General features: G+C 49.2%; 1 protein-coding gene across 1 annotated transcript in view; it reads right to left on the bottom strand.

Annotated features, from left to right (window-relative positions):
• LOC144113961 (meckelin) overlaps positions 1 to 18946 on the bottom strand; it is a 41686-nt gene that overhangs the window by 13729 nt on the left and 9011 nt on the right. The window contains exons 2-16 of the mRNA XM_077647376.1: positions 16112 to 16200; positions 15471 to 15570; positions 14172 to 14256; positions 14019 to 14085; positions 13573 to 13653; positions 13310 to 13372; positions 13003 to 13139; positions 5147 to 5249; positions 4955 to 5041; positions 4759 to 4821; positions 4593 to 4650; positions 4402 to 4491; positions 1404 to 1542; positions 894 to 1002; positions 499 to 555 (exon numbers count right to left, since the gene is read on the bottom strand). Coding sequence (XP_077503502.1) covers positions 499 to 555; positions 894 to 1002; positions 1404 to 1542; positions 4402 to 4491; positions 4593 to 4650; positions 4759 to 4821; positions 4955 to 5041; positions 5147 to 5249; positions 13003 to 13139; positions 13310 to 13372; positions 13573 to 13653; positions 14019 to 14085; positions 14172 to 14256; positions 15471 to 15570; positions 16112 to 16200 — 1328 coding nt within the window. The remainder of the gene's footprint in view (positions 1 to 498; positions 556 to 893; positions 1003 to 1403; positions 1543 to 4401; positions 4492 to 4592; positions 4651 to 4758; positions 4822 to 4954; positions 5042 to 5146; positions 5250 to 13002; positions 13140 to 13309; positions 13373 to 13572; positions 13654 to 14018; positions 14086 to 14171; positions 14257 to 15470; positions 15571 to 16111; positions 16201 to 18946) is intronic.

Here is an 18946-nt window from a genome sequence, read left to right as displayed (position 1 = left end):
ATATATATATATATATATATATATATATATATATATATATATATATATATATATATATATATATATATATATATATATATATATAGGGGTTGGTTATATTCTGCGCATTTCTCTATCACCTGACTGATAGTGTGAATATGGTCTATCGTCGTGTATCCTTTACGAAGGCCTGACTGAAGTCTAAGGTTGTCCTGATTCTATTAGCGATTACCTTAGTAAATACCTTGTAGCATAAACAGTGGAACAAGTGAGAATGTGCAATGTATCAATGCTATAGCGTCCATTTATAAGCTGAAAAAAATGTTTTAAGCGCCATGTTCGGTTCCTCTGTGACACCGATGGCAACCCACTTCGCTCGCGGAGTATTTATTTCACGGCGACGCATTCGTCACGACAGAGATAACCTTACTCAGCTTTCTCTTCGCCTTCCGGTTTTCTGCAGACCGAAAACACGAGCAGAGCATTAATGGAGCATACAAGAAAGACGGCCGAGCTCACCGGCATGTCTTGAGCAGCCTGGCTGTAGTCGGACGAATATGTGATTGAGAATGAGATCTGAAGAAGATAACAGATAAGGTTAATGCAACATCGACTTCAGCAATACATCTTAACGTGTACGCCACAAAGCATTAGCACTGCCAGAGCAAAAAAATATCCGCCAGTCACAGCTGACAACTGTTCCTGCTATTTGCGGAGTAGAGTGAATTTAGTGTAACAATTCACACCGGCACACAAAATAGTAAATTCTAGTCAGGGGTAATAAGTTGGAGAAAAGAGTAAACAGCTCGTGCATACTGCCGCGGAATGCAAGGCAATCTTTCGTAGCCTGCCCTCGGTAGACCTCACGCTTTCTCTAGCCTATAACGTAACAAATCCATCCCGCTGTCACTCACAGGTAGCGTGGCATCCTGCTCGTAGGCATCCCAGGAAGCCTCGGCGTATCTCACGGTAAGCAGAGGCGGGTGAATAGATCCGGGCTTCCCTTTCTTGTGGAGAGTGATGCTGCACGCAAAAGATGGTAGGCAGCAGAGTGCCGCAACCACTACACAAGAGTATATCTTGGATGAAAAAAGAAAGATCCGCTCACTGCTGACAACAAATGCTCCTGAAGGTTCAAAATTAAAGACTGCTCGCGGGTACTGCGTTTTCAACGTGCTAAATAAAATTTTCGCGTTGACGTCCTGCATTTTGCGCGGAAAACCAGAAGCGCACGACCACTATAGCATCGGGTATTTAATTTTAAGGTGTCCTATAGCGTCCGCGAAGACCTTCTGTTCTCTATTATATCCCCTAGTGGTGGCATTTCTGCACGCCCACACTTAACACAACCATCGTCCGGCCCTTTTCGGTTCCCGCAGGCACTCATGCAATAATTGAACCGTGCGTCGTCGACGTGTACTTACTGGATGTTGATTTTTTCTGCATAGCGTAAAAACTTGGCTGAAGGCCGCACGTTGCGGGGGGAGCTGTCGCTTCCTGCTCCAGTGACAGGATCGACCAAGAAAAACCTCCTGACCAGCTGCCAAGACAGTGCGCCCTCCTCTGCAAACAGCCGCCAGCGGAAATTACGAAGGGAACCTGAAGAGTGCAATTAATGGAAAACCTACTACAGACAATCTCGACAGAAAACAGCCAAGATAGCGAGTGTTTCCCCTAAGATCTGATTTTTTTTAAATAGCCTTTTTGAGTTAGAAGAGCGCTTTTTTCGGAAAAGCATTTTCAGCGATGTAGCGCATCAGAATCCAGCTAAGACATGCTGACTAGTAGGCTGGTTGAATAATATTGAATAGTTAACTTTTTAACTACTACTGTTCGTCGCCTTAATTATTGATAGGCGTGTAGCCCGCCATAAGTAATATCTATATTGTCACGTGGTGGCGACAGCGTCGTATACAATAGACGAGGTGACTGACGTGGCACTATAGAAGGAGCTCTTTATTGGGCTGACCTGCGCCCACAAAGAACTGAACTCGGCGGCGGCGATAGCAACAGGCGTACTTGGCGGTCGTCGAACAGAATCTCAGCCGCCCTCGGCCGCGCTCATTTTAAATCTGGGTAAGAACCTTCCCAGTAACGAAACAGTAACAGTAACGAAAGATGAAGTAAAGAAAGCCTAAGAAGCAATGAAAAGGGGAAAAGCAGCTGGGGAGGATCAGGTAACAGCAGATCTGTTGAAGGATGGAGGGGACATCGTGCTAGAAAAACTAGCCACCCTGTATACGCAATGCCTTATGACCTCGACTGTACCAGAAGCTTGGAAGAATGCAAACATTATCTTAATTCATAAGAAGGGAGACGCCAAGGACTTGAAAAATTACAGGCCGATCAGCTTACTATCCGTTGCCTACAAAGTATTTATTAAGGTAATCGCTAATAGAGTCAGGGCAACGTTAGACTTTAATCAACCAAATGATCAGGCAGGCTTTCGGAAAGGATATTCCACAATAGATCATATTCACACTATCAATCAGGTGATAGAGAAATGCGCAGAATATAACCAACCTCTATATATAGCTTTCATTGATTACGAGAAAGCATTCGACTCAGTGGAAACCTCAGCAGTCATACAGGCATTGCGTAATCAGGGGGTAGAAGAGCCTTATGTCAAAATACTGGAAGATATATATAGCAACTCCACAGCTACTATAGTCCTCCATAAAGTCAGCAATAAAATTCCAATAAGGAAGGGCGTCAGGCAAGGAGACACGATCTCGCCAATGCTGTTCACCGCATGTTTACAGGAGGTATTTCGAGGCCTGAATTGGGAACAGTTGGGAATAAGAATAAATGGAGAATACCTAAATAATCTGCGATTTGCTGATGACATTGCCTTGCTGAGTCACTCAGGAGGTGAACTGCAAATCATGATCAATGAGTTAGACAGGCAGAGCAGATCGATGGGTCTAAAAATTAACATGCAGAAAACCAAGGTAATGTTCAACAGCCTAGCAAGGGAACAACAGTTCACTATTGGCAGCGAGAGCCTAGAAATTGTGACGGAATACGTCTATTCAGGGCAGGTAGTGACAGCTGATCCGGATCATGAGAGGGAGATAACTAGAAGGATAAGAATGGGGTGGTGCGCATATGGCAAATTCTCGCAGATCATGAGTGGCAGTTTACCAATTTCCCTCAAGAGGAAAGTGTACAACAGCTTAATCTTACCGATACTCCCCTACGGGGCAGAAACGTGGAGGCTAACGAAAAGAGTTCAGCTTAAGTTAAGGACAACGCAGCGAGCCATGGAAAGAAAAATGATAGGTGTAACGTTAAGAGATCGGAAGCGGGCAGAGTGGGTGAGGGAACAAACACGGGTTAATGACATCCTAGTCGAAATCAAGAGAAAGAAATGGGCTTGGGCAGGGCATGTAATGCGAAGGCAGGATAACCGCTGGTCCTTAAGGGTAACGGAGTGAATTCCAAGAGAAAGTAAGCGTAGCAGGGGGCGGCAGAAGGTTAGGTGGGCGGATGAGATTAAGAAGTTTGCAGGCAAAGGGTGGATGCAGCTGACAAGGGGTAGGGTTAATTGGAGAGACATGGGAGAGGCCTGTGCCCTGCAGTGGGTGTAGTAAGGCTGATGATGATGATGATGATGATGATGATGAAGAACCTTCCAGATAAAGATCAAAAAGCGGCTGCAGCAATCTCGACAATGTGGACGCAGTTTCGTGTGCTGTGATCACTCGACAAAACTGGTCGCATCTCGCCTCACAAATTTATAAAGCCGCGCGCCGGAGGCTTTCAGCATGAATAAACAAAAGTGCAAATCATTGCGGCAATATCAGTTTTTAAGTTCGAAAAACGCAGTTACACTTGGCGCTTTGTGGTCCAAAAAATGTTGGCTATTTCGACGAGTTACGTGCACCAAAGGGGGAGGGGGGGGGGGGTTACTTTGCCTGCAACCTTTTCGAAAGCGCATGTATTTTGGTGTGATGTAAGAAAAATTTGTTGGGCCATGGCGCTGACGGTAACTGCGCATTAGAACTTATAAAACCTTATATGGATATTACTCACAGTGGACTACACGTCTCTCAATAAATAAGGAGACTAACAGCAATAGTTAGACAGGCGACTATTCCATATTAGTTAACCACCATACTAGTTACCTCGTTTTGGCTGTATTCTGTTGGGCTACACTGCTGAAAATGCGATGCCGAAAAAAGCGCTCCCTAACTAAAAAATCCTACATTTAAAAATTGCAAAACGTCACAGGTGAAGCACCTGGTATATGGTTACTCGTATGCAAGACGATAGGAAACTTACGAAGCACCCACTGCCTCAAAATTTCTAAAAAGAAGTTTAAAAAACTGCCTTCACCGTTAGTTCCCATCCAGATAGATGGTTTCAATAATCACACGTTTTTGATTGCCCAAAAGGGCCCTGCGCTCTCTTCTGGCTTACCACTGTGCCTTCTTGAGTTCTTTTCTAAGTTCTCAATTTTCACAGGAACCGGATAGATCTTCTTTATACCGTTCTGTCTGCTCTCTAAGGCTGCGAAATAAGAAAAAAAAAATCACGGAACAATAGGGGAGTCCGTTAGTACAGAACTGAAATGAAGAAAGCCCGAACGTAAAAAGATATACTGGACTTACAAACGTCATAAAACACAAGCTTTGATTCATCCCAAAGGCCTCTTGCTGGCTTTTGGCACTGAAGTGAAATAAAAAAAAAATTGCATGGCTGTAAAACCTCTTCATACGTTCCTGTTCCTCCAAAGAAAGGAAAGAAACCAGAGTAAACGAAGGGTACAACACCCACCTCTTCATTAAATGTCGTTCCAAATCGAAGTATATCCTTATTCGCCAGGGATGTATCACAGAGCTAGGGAAGAGATACACAATCTGTAAGTTATACGGAAACACAGCTTTTAACGCAGACTCACTAAAATTTCAGCACACCGGTACGTACTTACTTTCTGTGGCAACTAAAAAAAAAATCGCGAGCTTGCGCTTACACTGAGTTCCCGAATCTTCAACGGTCCTATAGCAATTAGCTTCCCTGTGAGGCTGTACTTGGCAACGATAAAGTGAAGGTAGGAAGACTGAAATCAAAGACCGTAATGAAGATGTTAATCTGGAAACTTATAATTCAAATACACTAGAATAAGAGATACAAGACCCCTCCCAAGTAATAATAGCTTCCTTACATTCTTCCAATGCTTTATAGTGAACTGGTTTGGAACGTCTGTCCTTGAAATAATGAGGTTGGCATCATCATCCAAATAAAAGAGCCAGGGCAAGCCTTGGTTGCTGCGAGATATTAATAGCAAACATTCATGCAAACGCCCATTTCTTTTTTTTCACCAGATGCAAAAAGTGTGGTGCAATCCATTGTGTAAGGGGTGGTGCAAACTACAGAACCTTGTGTTCAAAAAAATTGGTGGTGGTTTAGTTTTGGTTAAACCTGGAGTGACGCGATAGCTACAGCTGGCCGAGTGGAACTTGGTCACGCGACCAAACACGTAACGAACCACGTGATCAGCCACGGCGCCGCGCCGCCGGTAGCTGCTCCGCACCACGTGACCAACCACGTGACAGCGTGGCGGCGCAGCCACGGCGTGGTGACACAGCCACAGGGTGTCAGCGCAGCCATAGGGTGCCAGTGCAGCCACAGGGTGGCGGCGCCGCAACGCTGACGGCTCGAAATGCTACCGTAATATAGCTATCGCTACAAAAGTTGCTCTCTTACACGTAGTCAACCACAATGAAGTGTGCCGACGTTGGCTTCCTCCATGTCTCACACAGTGCTCCTTTCTTTTTAAAGGCAAAACAGCCAGTTCGTCATCACAGTTGAAAGCACCGCTCAAAGAGGTGACTGCATATCGAAGTCTGTGGGGTTGCTAGCGCGGCTGGGACCCTGCACTCAGGGCCAACACCACTCCGCTAGTTCGAACCACAGCTGTGGCCACGAGAAACAACACACCAAGTTATAGCCTGCAGGCAGACCGTTTACTTCCCAAATGTATACGACGGCCTCCCTCGGTTGCGCGAAGGCAGCAGGAAGGCAAGCACAGGAAAAGCTTGTGTCATCTGCGCAGCAGGTGTAGTCGCTTGTCTCCGTCCGCTGCGTACGGCGTCGCTCTCTAAAGCTTTCTCCCGACGAAGAGCCGAAGACCTGAGGGGAAAAGGAGGGCCGTCCTAGTGACGACGCAGGCGCCTCTTCCCCAATTCCTCCGCTGCCGCACGGAGGGGAGGCCACAAGAGATGCCTGGGCCCACACTCTCACGCTCTTAATCGTGACCCCCTGCCGGGAGCGAAATGGGGTGGGTTTCCCTTTTGGCGTTGTCCACCTGGTTCCTCAGCAGGTCCATGCCGCCGGACGAGATGCTGGGCTCCGGGTTGCCACGCTTTGCCTCTGGGGTCCCGGGCAAGACGAGACTGGCGGCCGCGACAGTCGGCTTGCTCTGCATAAAGGCCACCTGTCGTTAGCTCGGCCTCGCGTTGTTGCTGGAACCACCGCCGTGTGCGATAGGGTGAGGGCGAAGTTTAATGGCTTGCTCCTCGGTTGCGGGCCGTCAATGCGACCCGCCAAGCGCCGCTCTCTTCAGACGCCTGTGAAGCCCCGGTGGCCGTAAATCAGGGCAGCTGGCGGGGGCTCGGTCCCTCCAATCAGACGTCTTGCAGTGTTCCGGGTATAAAAACTACACCAGCTTGTGTATACACACGGGCCGAGTCGGCACGAGTTGAGGGGCTTTAGGCACCTTTCCTCTCGCACCAGACCCCTCAGTGGTCGGCATGGGTGACATTCGGCGAGTTCGCCGATTTCGGATATTGTGACGCCGAGGGCAAGGACTTCCTTGCATTAGGTCCGTCCGCGCAAATTCGCGCCTCTTGCGTTTTTCCGTCGACCACTCGATGTCGAGCTGTTTAGGCAACCGACGCAGCCGGCGCCGCCGTGTGCGCGATCTCACGCGTGCGCTGTTTTCCCGTTCCTCCAGTGAGTTCGCTGGCTTCGGTTATTACAACGATGCCTGTAGAGAATTCTCTGCGCTTCGTTCGCCTCTGTGCAATCATGCGCGGGCGGAGTTTCCGCTTCCACAGCAACTTCCCTCGGGAAGTACTGTTCAAGCTCTCGCAACAAGCCCGCTGATTCGACCCTACCTCGGGTCTTTCAGCCGGTAGTTCAGCCGCAAAAGCTTCTCAGCAAACTGAAAGGGTTCTACCCATTTGGGGGCCAGACCGGCCGCGAAGCCCGCGTTTGCATCGCGGAGTGCATGATTGCGCTCAAGAACCAAGTCTCCCACCTGAAAGTCCACGTCTCTGTGCGCACGTTCATGGCTGGCCTTCTGGCTTGCCCTGGCCTTCTCGCGGATGCAGTTCGCCTGTTTAATGGCATTTTCCAAATACACGCGCAATCACCCTGCGTAGTCGCCGACATCTAACGTGCCTCAGAGGACATCATCCGACCCCCTAATCGTGTCTGTTGGCGAGTTCAGCTCTGTGGCAAGCATGAGAAAGGCCGGCGTGAAGCCGGTCGAGCAATTCGGACTCGTGCGCAAAGCGAGGAAATATATCGTCCAAGCGAGAATCTCACTCAATGTGCAGTCTCGCACATGCGCCCAGGAGCGGCTTGATAACTCGATTTCGGTGCTCGCTCACATTGGACTGTGGATGGTAGGACGTGGTTTTCTGCTGTCGGACACCCACTGCTGCACACTTATCACGAAAGACGAAAAAATACATGGCATTACCAGTGATCAGGCGCTCAGGGAAGCCGTATCGGCAAAATACTTCAGACAGCTTTGCCAGGATCGCCCGGGCAGTCGCTTTTCGCAGCTTTTACAATATAGCGATTCCACTGAAGTTCCACGTGGATACCAACACGTATTTGGACCCCTTTTTTCTGCGCGGCAGCGGCCCCATCAAATCGCACGCCAGGGTCTCCCAGGGTTTTATGCTTATGATGGGCTGGAATAAGCCAGGTGGCTTCCCGCCTCTAGGGCTCTCTTTCTCGGCAGACATGGCATGTTCGTATACGTACCTATATACGTATACCTATACGTACGTCAGCCTTCATTCCCGGCCAGGTATGTATATAGTGAACCGACAGAGCTTCTGTCATGTCTTCTGTGCGGTCCCGTGACCGTCAGCGTTGCGATAGTGACGCATAGCGGCGCGTCGCAGTTTGCGCGGAATAACAACTTTGAAGATATTGTTTGAGGCCCCTTTGCCTGGAACATATTTTAGCAAACTTCCGTCAAGGTCCGGTAGGAAGTTCTCCAACTAACGTTCAGCGGTACTGGCTGCTCTAGAGTTAGTGCCAACCACACTACCAGTGGCTTCACAATTGAATTTGGCCTGACTAGTCGCAGGGCCCGTCTCTTCACTAAAGCTTGTGATCAATTGAGAAAATCAGTCTTCTTGCTAAGCCTTGACAAGCTCTTCTCTTCTGTAGAAATCCTTCCGAGCAAGCACCGAGAGCGGACGTACTTTTCGACAACTCCATCTATCAGCGAACCTCAACCAGTCGCTCGCAAATTCCGCGCAAACCGTTTAGACAGTCACCCGCACGAAGCTGCGGCTGTCACCGCCGCCGCCGCCCAGTGGCCCTCGGCCCGCACCCGTCGCCAGAGAGTCTCGACGCCGAGTGACGAGCTCCCACCTACAGACCCGGCCGCCTCATGTACGCCTTTCTCGCAGCTGAGCGGGAGCTTGACAACCATGGCCTCCATCTATACTCCCACAATGACAGCAGCGAATATGGATACCGCCTCTTTTCTTGAAGGATGTACGCCAGCAGAAGGAGGCTGGTTCCGAGGTTTTTACAACTGCCGCACACTCGAGGCGGCTTCGGAGAGTGCATATTCCCAACCTACAAGTCTCGCAACGCAGCCGAGCACTCAAATCTTCAAGAAATCGATACCCCGTCGACCGCTTCCCTTTTCCCAGCACGAGCTCAAAGCCGTCATGCGAATTCAGGACGGTCTCAACCTCGCGCCGTGGATACCCCAGCAGATAGTCCACTACCTGAGCACCGCCTGCCAGATCCCGCCCTGAAGACCTTCGGCCAGGTCACTACTCTCCACATCGTCCAAGAACGGACTATTGTAATCATCAGCGCTCCGGATGTGGACGTTGCCAACACAGTAGACCATGTCTCCCATCTCCGTCGGCGGCAAGCAGACTACTATACTTCCACCTACGTTGCTACGCCCGATGACTCTACGAAATGTGTTATTCACGGCGTGGCAGCCGGCACCTCCCGGACCGATCTTTTGGACTATCTACGCATTTCCAGTCACACACCGTGCTCCACGCCCGCATTCTGGGTAAGAGTGAGAGCGTCTTGATCACCTTCCAGGCCAAGAAAATCCCCTTCTATCTATTACTGTGGCGCCGAGTACAACGCTGTTTTCCTTACTGCGCTACACGCCGTGTGTATCAAATGTCTCGTCGCAGGCCGTCTTGCGGATATGTATCCCACAAAAAACATCAGGATCTGCCTGAACTGCGGCGTCCCAGATCCTACCGAGGATCATGTGTGTACCCCTAAGTGCACTCAGTGCGGTGGAAACCATCCCACCAAAAAATTGGCAGACGATTACGATAGTCGGTAATGGGAGATTTGAGCGCAGCTCTTCACACGCCACCTGCCACCGCCGACAGGTGGAGACATCCTCGGGGATCTTCCCGTGGCAGCCACCTTCCGGTCGTCCATTCCTCCGCTCTCTCCGTGGCAGGAGGCGTTTCGCTAGGACACGCCGCCTGCCACGGCTGTCAAGTGGCCTGTTATGCCGATGACGCAAAATGATAACAGTAACCATGGATAACAGTAACCAACTTGCTCAGCTTTCCGTACTTCAAAATCTACAAACGGCCGCCTAAAAGCTGAGCTCTAATAACAAATAATATCAAGCCAGACGCCACCGTCCTCACAGCACAAAGCCGACAGCCAATCGGCTCCACAAGGCCCGCCGCAGCGCACCAGTCGACCACCAAGAAGGACCCCAGCCTCCCTTAGCGGCCATGAGACGCGTGAATGCTCCAGCTCCCGACCCGGCCAAAAGAGAGTACAGGGGCCCCACCTCGGTCCATGTCCCATTCCGGGTCTCGTACCAGCACTCGAGCCCCCAAGGACAACGTTGAGCGCGAGCCTAAACAACCCCTGACGACAAAAGTGAGCTGAGCAGCAAAGTTAACCGCCACTAACTCTACCGCACCTATCCCACCCGCACCGTCTCATTCTAACCCACCTCCCTTACCTACCCTGCCAAACAACAGATACCTTTCTTCACAAAAACCTAGACCGCTTTGACTCCCTAGAACGCCGCATGCAGGCACTCGAATAGGGCCAGCACCTGACTCCCCCCAGAACGACGCCCTTGAAGGCCTCCAAAAGCAAGAGAAGGCTCAAACAGTACACCTAGCTGCTTTCCCCAAAGCCGAAATCTACATCCAATATCACACCCAACTCCTCGCCCAGACTCAAAGCATGGGCCAAGCCATCGAACGGCTCTAAATCACAGCAGTCAATCAAACAACCCTCATCACGCTCACGGCTCCTCGCAAAAACAAATGACCAGACCCTCGGATGCACCCCTACTCCCACTCCTCATCTGTTGATGAGAAGACACTCCATACCTAAGCCTGATCCCCCAGGAACTGGCGGGGCTTTAGGAACAAACGCGCAGCCCTTACACAGTACATAGCACACTCAACATCCCCCCCCCCCTAACGTTATAGGGCACCAGAAAACCGGCACAACTCGAACAGTTGCTGGCTTTCAAGTTTTCACTACACATGAAACCCCAGCCGTCTCTACTCTTGTATCTAGCCACATCACCGTTAAGCAGCACACCTTTGGCGACATATGTCGGACACGTGCTGAAAGAGCTTCGCCCCTCCCGTAGGAGCCATCCTATCACATGTGTGCTTAACATCTACAGCCCGCCCAGCTACAGGGAGACAGCTTCAGACAGATATATTTTAAAGGGCCCTCACTCTTTCAAATAACATCATAATTATCGGCGACTTCAACGCCCCTTATCGCGCATGGAGCTTATCCAAGCCGCTGCTAAGAGAACAAAGCTTCTCGCCGCGATGTAATAACACCGCCTAACCATTGTTACACACCCATCCCAGCCTACCCGAATCAGAAGCGGCTTAACTAGGGACACCTGCCCCGATCTCACTTTCGTAAAATACAGCCCGACAGCCGACTCAACACAGATGAAACCCACAGTAGTGATCATGCTATTCTCATTACAGGAATCCGCAACCACTATACCACTAAATCTATTCGTAAACAAGCTCACACAAACCGGGATGCCTTTTTTGCAAAGCCCGCCAGCAAGCTACTGGCAGCTCCCAGCGGGACTTCCAAGAATGCATCCAATAACTATATACAAAGTGATGCACAGAACACATTAAGCATTTCATTGTTACCTGCGACACCCCAAAAATTGACACGCGACTCCTCAACCTATGGGAACCCAGGCGCGGCCTCCTGACGAGATGGAGTCGACAGCGGCTAAATCCCTAACTCTAACTGCGCATTGCGAAACTAACAGAGGAATCATTATAACATGCCGCCTCATTAGCCCAATCTAACGGGGACCAGCTGTGTTTGCAGTTTTAGGGCACGCTAGGCGCAGCAGACTTGGTCGCTCTTCCGCCACCTCACTGATCCCACAAGAAAGCAAACGAACCACCCGCCAAACCCTCCGCAAAACTCCCCATAACCACCCGGGAACAGAGAGTGAGGTGTTGGAGGGGCTAGAATAGCGGTGCATGTTGCAACCAGTGGACGCACGTTACCCCGACTATAGAAGGGACGCCAATCCGGAGCTCGACAGGCCCTTCGCTTCATTTGAAGCCGCAAAACCGTTACACGATCGCACCCGCAGCGCCACCCCGGGCAAAGACCATGTCCCCAATCGAATCCTTCAAAACCTCTACTCAGCTTCTACTGACGAACCTCACCTCCTGGTTCACCCAAATCTGGGATAGCCACACCTTACCGGAATAGTGGAAACACGATGGAATCAAACTCATCCCAAAACCTGGCAAACCAAGCCCCCATATCCCTCACTTCCTATTCAGGAAGACTTCTCGAACATGTTCTCAACAGGCTGAAGCCTTACCTGGAGGGCACTGCAGCTTTCTCTCACATGTTCGGTTTTTGGACCTGACTTATCCACACAAAACATCCTTCTTCAAAATCCAGGGAGATCTACTCAACAACATATCGACTCATGCCGCATACGCTGTCCTCGCCCTGGACACTGCTGAGTGCATTTGCAGCTAGCCCGGAGCAAGGACGCTGCACTAGCACTACACGTGTTGGCAAGAGTACAAAGATCACAAATTCTGACAGTTACTTGTAAACAGTGCAAAGGTCTGCAAGCCACTACGAGTTCCCATCGGTACTTTGCAACTTCCAAATAGGAAAAGTTGGCCCATGCCTGCAATAATGCATCCAGGCTAACAGAAGATCCCGGACTAAAATAAAGATATTGCCTTTTGAACTATACGAATGTGGGTAGCTTTCCGCTTTGTTGCCAAGATGGTTTGCTGTAAGCACTCCTTAGCTGTTCCTGGAGACCTGAAACAGTTCTATGGAATATGTGCACCCTGTTCGAGGTGCGCAGGGAAGCAGCGTGCAACAAATTAATTATGCCAATAATGGCAGTTCCCCACTTGGTGCAACCTTTTGCCATTGTAGGCGATGCAAAGGCAAAGAAAATAAAACAAATAAATGAATAGCAAGGGAAACGCCAGAAAACAGCCAGCAGAAAGAAAAGAATAAACGAGCATACGCTCACGTGCATTCGCGTCCTTCAACAGGCATACTATAGATCTGTTGAAGCAAATACTGTACGACTTTCAAGTGACAAAACAGTAATATCATCACATCAATCCACTGACTATATACGATGCTTTATATCTTTAAAGAGACTCAGTGATTCCTTGAAAAAAAAGGAGGGGGGGGGGGGGGTAATGCATTAAGCAAGGCAATACAATGGACAGAAAGCCGGGTGAGTTTTACTTCAACATATTTCACCTTTGCTTTGGGCGTCTTGAACTAGCTTCACCCAGCGTAAGAAATCTGTCGCAAATAGTGCCTTCAGAGCTACGAAGATACAAGGTAAGAACACACAGGTTGGCAAGTGCTTCACAGGCAGTTTCGTTACCATGTTCCTGGAACAGCAACAAAAAGAAATCGAAAATTTCAAAACTAACAACCTCGCTGGCAATGCGTCTGCAATGCGCAGATTGCGCAACTCAGCGAACAGCAAGAGCTCGTGCTGACACCGCTAGACTCGTCAGGAAACACACCAATCCGGGAATAAAAGACCATTTACGTTTACCTTGCAGTTGTAGAGAGATGGCAGCAAGAGGCTCCGAAGTGCTCCTGATGAAATGCTAGAATCCTAGGCAACAGTAAAATATGTTTTCACAACCGAAACATTCCAGCCGTATTCAGCAAATGACTTAATGAATAGTTACTGCGCGCAGGCTGTTTACACGACACCTTTTAGAACCCGCAAAGCGCTCTAATGCGGCACAGTGGCAAGCTTTAGTGAGCAACTTGCGGCCGCTCCTGCATGTAACTGGGAGTTGTCTATCATACCTGATGTTTGACATTGTACAATGCATCGAAGTTGGCATCCACCTTGGCTGCGGGAATGCAGCTTCCGGCGACCCGAAAATACTGAAATAAAAAAATTACAAACGAAATCGGTTCGCCTTCAGCGCCACATGAATAAGTACACAACTCTTCAGCTCTATGTGGAAAACATTCCGTGCAAAACTAGGGTGAGTACTGCTTTATCTGATAACAGCACCACAAGAAAAAAAAGACTGCGTTTTGAAGTTCCGCAGTGTAATAACCTGCGGCATTTAAAACCGCTCATTGAAATTACTAACCCATTCTAAGCTTTCAACATAATCTGCATGAAACAAGCCACATAATGTACCCCTTCAGTTATGCATCATGAGCCCCGACTACTGCCTGAAAAAGTTTCGAATTTTCCCAATCTTATTCCGTATGATTAAAGTATCACAGTGTAAAAATACCTTATCGGATGGGCACGAACATGCGCTGCTGTTGGCGAGCAGGAATTCCTCCGGGCAGGTCACACATCTGAAAACAACAAAAACAGCGTTATACTATTGCGCGACCAAAGCTTTTAAAAGACGTAACCTCCCAGCTGCGTATGTAAGCCTCACTTTTGGCTGTTCACATCCGGCCATGTCCTCTCACTGCACGCAGTGCACGTCCGCCGTCTAATGCCATCGCTTCCAACTATTTCCTCTGAAATAAAAACGACGAACTACCGTTTGTTCAGTAACTGTGCTTGTCCGAGAGGCCTCGAATGAAAACATATAAAACACCCGGCTACACTGCAGCGCAGGCAGTCAATCTCACACGACTAATCAGCAAGCGAGGCAAATTGCATTGCATTCTTGTTCTAGCACAAAAGGACGAGGAGGAGGAGGAGGAGGAAAGGCAGGGAGGTTAACCGGAAGAATAATTGGTTTGCTACCCTACACGGGGGGAAAGGGGTGTGGGGATAAAAAATGAAAGAGAAAGGACAGTCTCTATGAAAAGCCACTATGAAAAGGACAAGGACAACAAAAAATGGGATAGGCACAACCCCCTGTAGCGTCCCCGCTTCTCGGGGCTGGATCTGTAAAGTCTGGCGTCTGGTTACGGCAGCACGCACGTTTTGCAAAGTACAGAGGCAGAGAGCTTCTTTTCAAAACTTCAGATCCAAAGAAATCCAGTAATGGTACTAACACCGATAGGTAAGTCAATCAAACGTGTGCATTTTGTGATTTCGAGCATTCCTAGCAAGGCAGTAAGTTTAAAAGCACGACTCATATCTGATTTGTTGCAGTAAGGAAACAGCTGTGAAGTAGGATTCTAAAACTGCCGATATTTCTGAATAAGCATCCTGAGTGGAAATGGGACAAGCCAGTTTAAAATTTTATATGTGCATGAAATATTTCACTGGCCTTAAATGCCCCTCACCTAAAGCTTGTGCTTCATACACAAAACAGAGTGATATATTGATTATTTCACGACACAACATAAATTTATTACAGCCTGAAATCACCACGCTGCAAAATAGTGGCTTTTTAAAATAAAAATAGGTAAGCTGAGAATATCATGAAAGGAACCCTTGGGAACCGAAAACTTGTTCAATTATGTTTTTTCGTGTGGAAATGTTTTAAGCCAGGGCTATAAGGCACGTCGTAGCAGCGTTTTAGCATTTCGTCTCCATCGAAATGTAGCCGCCGAGGTCGGAAACCAAGCCGCGCACTAGGATATAGCAGAGTTCTTCGTTACCACAACGCCATCTCGGTAGGTGAGCAGCGAATTCAATTTAATAGCATACAAGCTATAATTCCTGCGCTGGCCAGAAGAGTACATTGCTCACACCGCACAGTTACGGAGCAAAGCAACTTATTTGGGAAACAACACCGGACCCCGGGAAGAGAACACAATTATCAAAGAAACCGCACCATACACTCCGTCAACGCAGCTGCTGCAGCTGTTGGTGGTCTTTTGAAAGGGCGAGCTATCTGCGCATAGCACGCAGTCCCAGCCATCGAGAGATGTCACCTGCAAGAAGATCGAGCATAAACATTCGCGACTGAGGATTCAGTTCAATCAGTTTCTTTTTTTCCCCAACCTGTGTCTTGACTAAGCTATATAGAAATATGGTAGCACTGACTTGCCCAAATGAAAGCTAACTTGCTATAGATAAAAGACTAAGAAGGAAGAGAAAGACGCAAAATGCACCTATGGCAGCCAAACCCACGTAGTACCGATCAGCCCACCATGGGTTTGTCCGCCATGGTGATCACCACGTCGATTCCAGCCAACGCTGGCAGAGTGTGAACACCAAAGCAGCACGTGAAAGCGCTGCATGCGAATAAAAAAAAATCTGGATTTTGCAATAAGAATCGCAATATTGTTTTTTTCACCGCTCTTAAAGCAGACTGCCAAGGCTGAGGTCGTTGCGCTTGCGTACCACAAAACGCGGTCAAAAATACATACTCGCGAAACTCAACCAACTCTGAGCACACAGTGCAGACATCTTCAACCTGCCTTCAGTGACGATGCTAACGACGCGGGCAAACTGCCGAGAAAGGATACTTGCATGTTCGGGCGGACATGACAAACACGATATTTTCGTGGCACTTTCGAGGGATATGATCTTGTGCTGCGGTTTGCATTGGCACGACGAACCTAGCAGGAACGAAAAAAGAAATATAGGCAGCATTCAAATTGGTTATTAAGCAGCTCAGACTTATTTATTGTTATTAAAATAACTTGGAAAGCCGCAAAGCTGTTCCCCACAAGTGCACAAGATCTATTCCAGCAGTATCTGTACCAACTAGCCTGCAAAAACGTTCTCGAAAGCAGAGCTGGGAGAAAGATTTCATTTTCACTTTGTCCAGCATTCAACAGTTGGTTTTCTAAATCAAGCACGCCATACCCCGCAGTGGGTATGTGCCAGCAATGTCTGAGACCTACCTACCTAAAGAAGAGGTCACGGATGCTCCTAGCAGAGCATAGACAAGGGTCATACTATCTCTTGGCCTCAAGGGCGCGTACTAACGTGGATCACGACAAAATCCTGGGAAACTTCGGCGTCACATTGCGGCGAACGGGCCTATAACTACGTCCGTGCATTCCCCAGTAATCTAACCATAGGCGTAGGAGACGCACGATCGGACAAGATAACACTGACGGGCAGAGGAACGCTTCAGGGGTCTGTGATCTCGCCCACACTATTCAACACTGGCATGGCGAGCCTCCCGAAAAAACTCAGTTCTATTCAGGGTATGACACACAGGCTGTATGCAAAGAATGAGGCGCGATGAACGATGGCAAAGACATGATTTAATGGCCGCTGGCCTTGCGCGAGCGCTCCGTACCGCGTTACTGCCAACTTCGTCGTCTTCGTAATAATATTGTCATATGGCCCACTAGGAGATCTGACGGAAAGTACGCGACAGAACGCAGTATATAGAACAGAGGCCTCCAAACTGGAAAGAATTTCCCGTCAGCTGTCAGCATACCATACCTCGGCAAAATCACTCAGGCTCCCTCACGAAACCTTCGTCGACCTTTGTGCTTGCCTAAACTCACTCACACAGGCCCGGGCTTACTCTAACTCATGAACTAAAAATTTAGGCTCACAATTCATTTGGACTCACGACTTATTCGGAGTCAGACACTCGTTACGACTCATGAGTCACGACTTACTTCGACTCACTACTCATCTGGTCTCACTCACTCATTTAGACGCATGACTCATCTGGACTCACTCACTCCTTTCGACTCACGGCTCATTTGGGCTCTCTTACTCATTTCGACTCACGACAAATCTCGACTCATTCATTCATTTCGACTGAGGATTCAACTGGGCTCACTCATCTCAACTCACGACTCAGTTGGGCTCACTAGTTTCGACTCAAGACATATGGGCTCAATGAAGTGCCCGAGTGGCATGTCCACGAGCCGACCGATCGTGCGATGGAGGACCCCTGCTTCTCACGGAGCGACATGGTGGGACTAGGACAAAGCTTCCCCCACATGCCCACGCGGCTCATCACCGCACCCACGTAAACTTTTAAATGGAAAGGGGCAAAGGCCGTCTTCCTCGCTTCCGCGGAATCCTGTTCTTCGGTCGCCCACAGACGTCGTCAAGCTGCCTCGCCTTCAAGAGTCAGTGGCCACGGCAGTAAATCATCCCCCCCCCCCCATCTGTCAGGAAACAAGGAGGAAAAAAAACTCAAGTGCACACCGTCGTCGCGAAAACACAGACCATCATCTGAGCCTGAGTCCAGACTCACTCACGACTCAGATCATGATCTGAATGTGAGTCCGGACTCGGTCACGACTCAGATCATGATCCGAATGTGAGCCTGAGTGACCCTGTGTGACTTGACTCATGATTGAGTCCGCCGGCCTATGAAGCAGACGCGCTTCAAAGAGGTGCCAGCGTGGAGCCATCATCCTCAGCGTCGCCACGGCAACTGCTTCCACAACGGAAGTCTTCCTTTGTCCGCGGGAGAAAGGCTTCGGCGACCAGCACCCTTAACGAGGTGTACGCTGCATTGCGTGACCAATCGGAGCTAGTTGAGTCATTGAGGGAAGAAGCCTTCTGCCTCGGATGGAACGGCGGCGGCGAAAGAGGTGTCAATGCTTTCCCACGGGAGTCCGACCTGTCTGGAAACTAATCGTTCCTCTCCCCTGAAGTGTCTAACAACGTCGGCCGACCCCTTCCATTTCCACGAAGCGCCATGGTTCGAAGCTGGTGGTCTTGCTGGGCGCGGTACTGTCATTAAATCATGGTCAACTACCGATGCATTTAGGGCCGGTTACTCATGGTACTGCATTTCTCTCAGCCACCACCGGAAAAGCTGGGAGACGGCGTCAGGATCGGCATCGCTATCGAAAGTGCGGGCCCTCGCCACTGGAACCGCTGCGAGGGGGGAACGGTGTCGCCTCCTGCGGTGGGCGGCTACTCAGGACATCATAAGTGACCACTTGATTGGACATTGACATTGTATTAAGATACCCCGGCTAAGGGTCTGGGGATGAACAACTCTATTTAAGCCTCCGGACGGCATGTGTGAGAGAACCTTTCTGACTTTTACTTGTATCTTACATACTGTAGTAAATATGTACGTAAAATACACCCCTTGTAAACTCCTCTCCTCGAAGCCCGTCCGTCCTCATCACATCACAGCATCAGCCTTTCGAGGAGGGACATCGATCTGGCTGAGATCACCCCAGTCGAACCAAGTGCCCAGATCCAGCAGCGGGCTCAGCTGCACACCGGAAAATTCAGAGCTCCTGGCGGTTCGGGCGTGTACACGGTCTGAAACAAGAGGACGGAAGAGATCCACCTACGACTGAACGGAAGAACCATCCCCAGGGTAAAAAAGATATCAGGATCCTTGGTGTACACTTCCAGAACAAT

The sequence above is a fragment of the Amblyomma americanum genome, chromosome 1 (assembly GCF_052857255.1).
Source record: "Amblyomma americanum isolate KBUSLIRL-KWMA chromosome 1, ASM5285725v1, whole genome shotgun sequence".
NCBI classification, from domain to species: domain Eukaryota; kingdom Metazoa; phylum Arthropoda; class Arachnida; order Ixodida; family Ixodidae; genus Amblyomma; species Amblyomma americanum.
The sequence above is the reverse complement of the archived record's forward strand: the minus strand, read 5'-3'. Positions and strand labels throughout refer to the sequence as shown.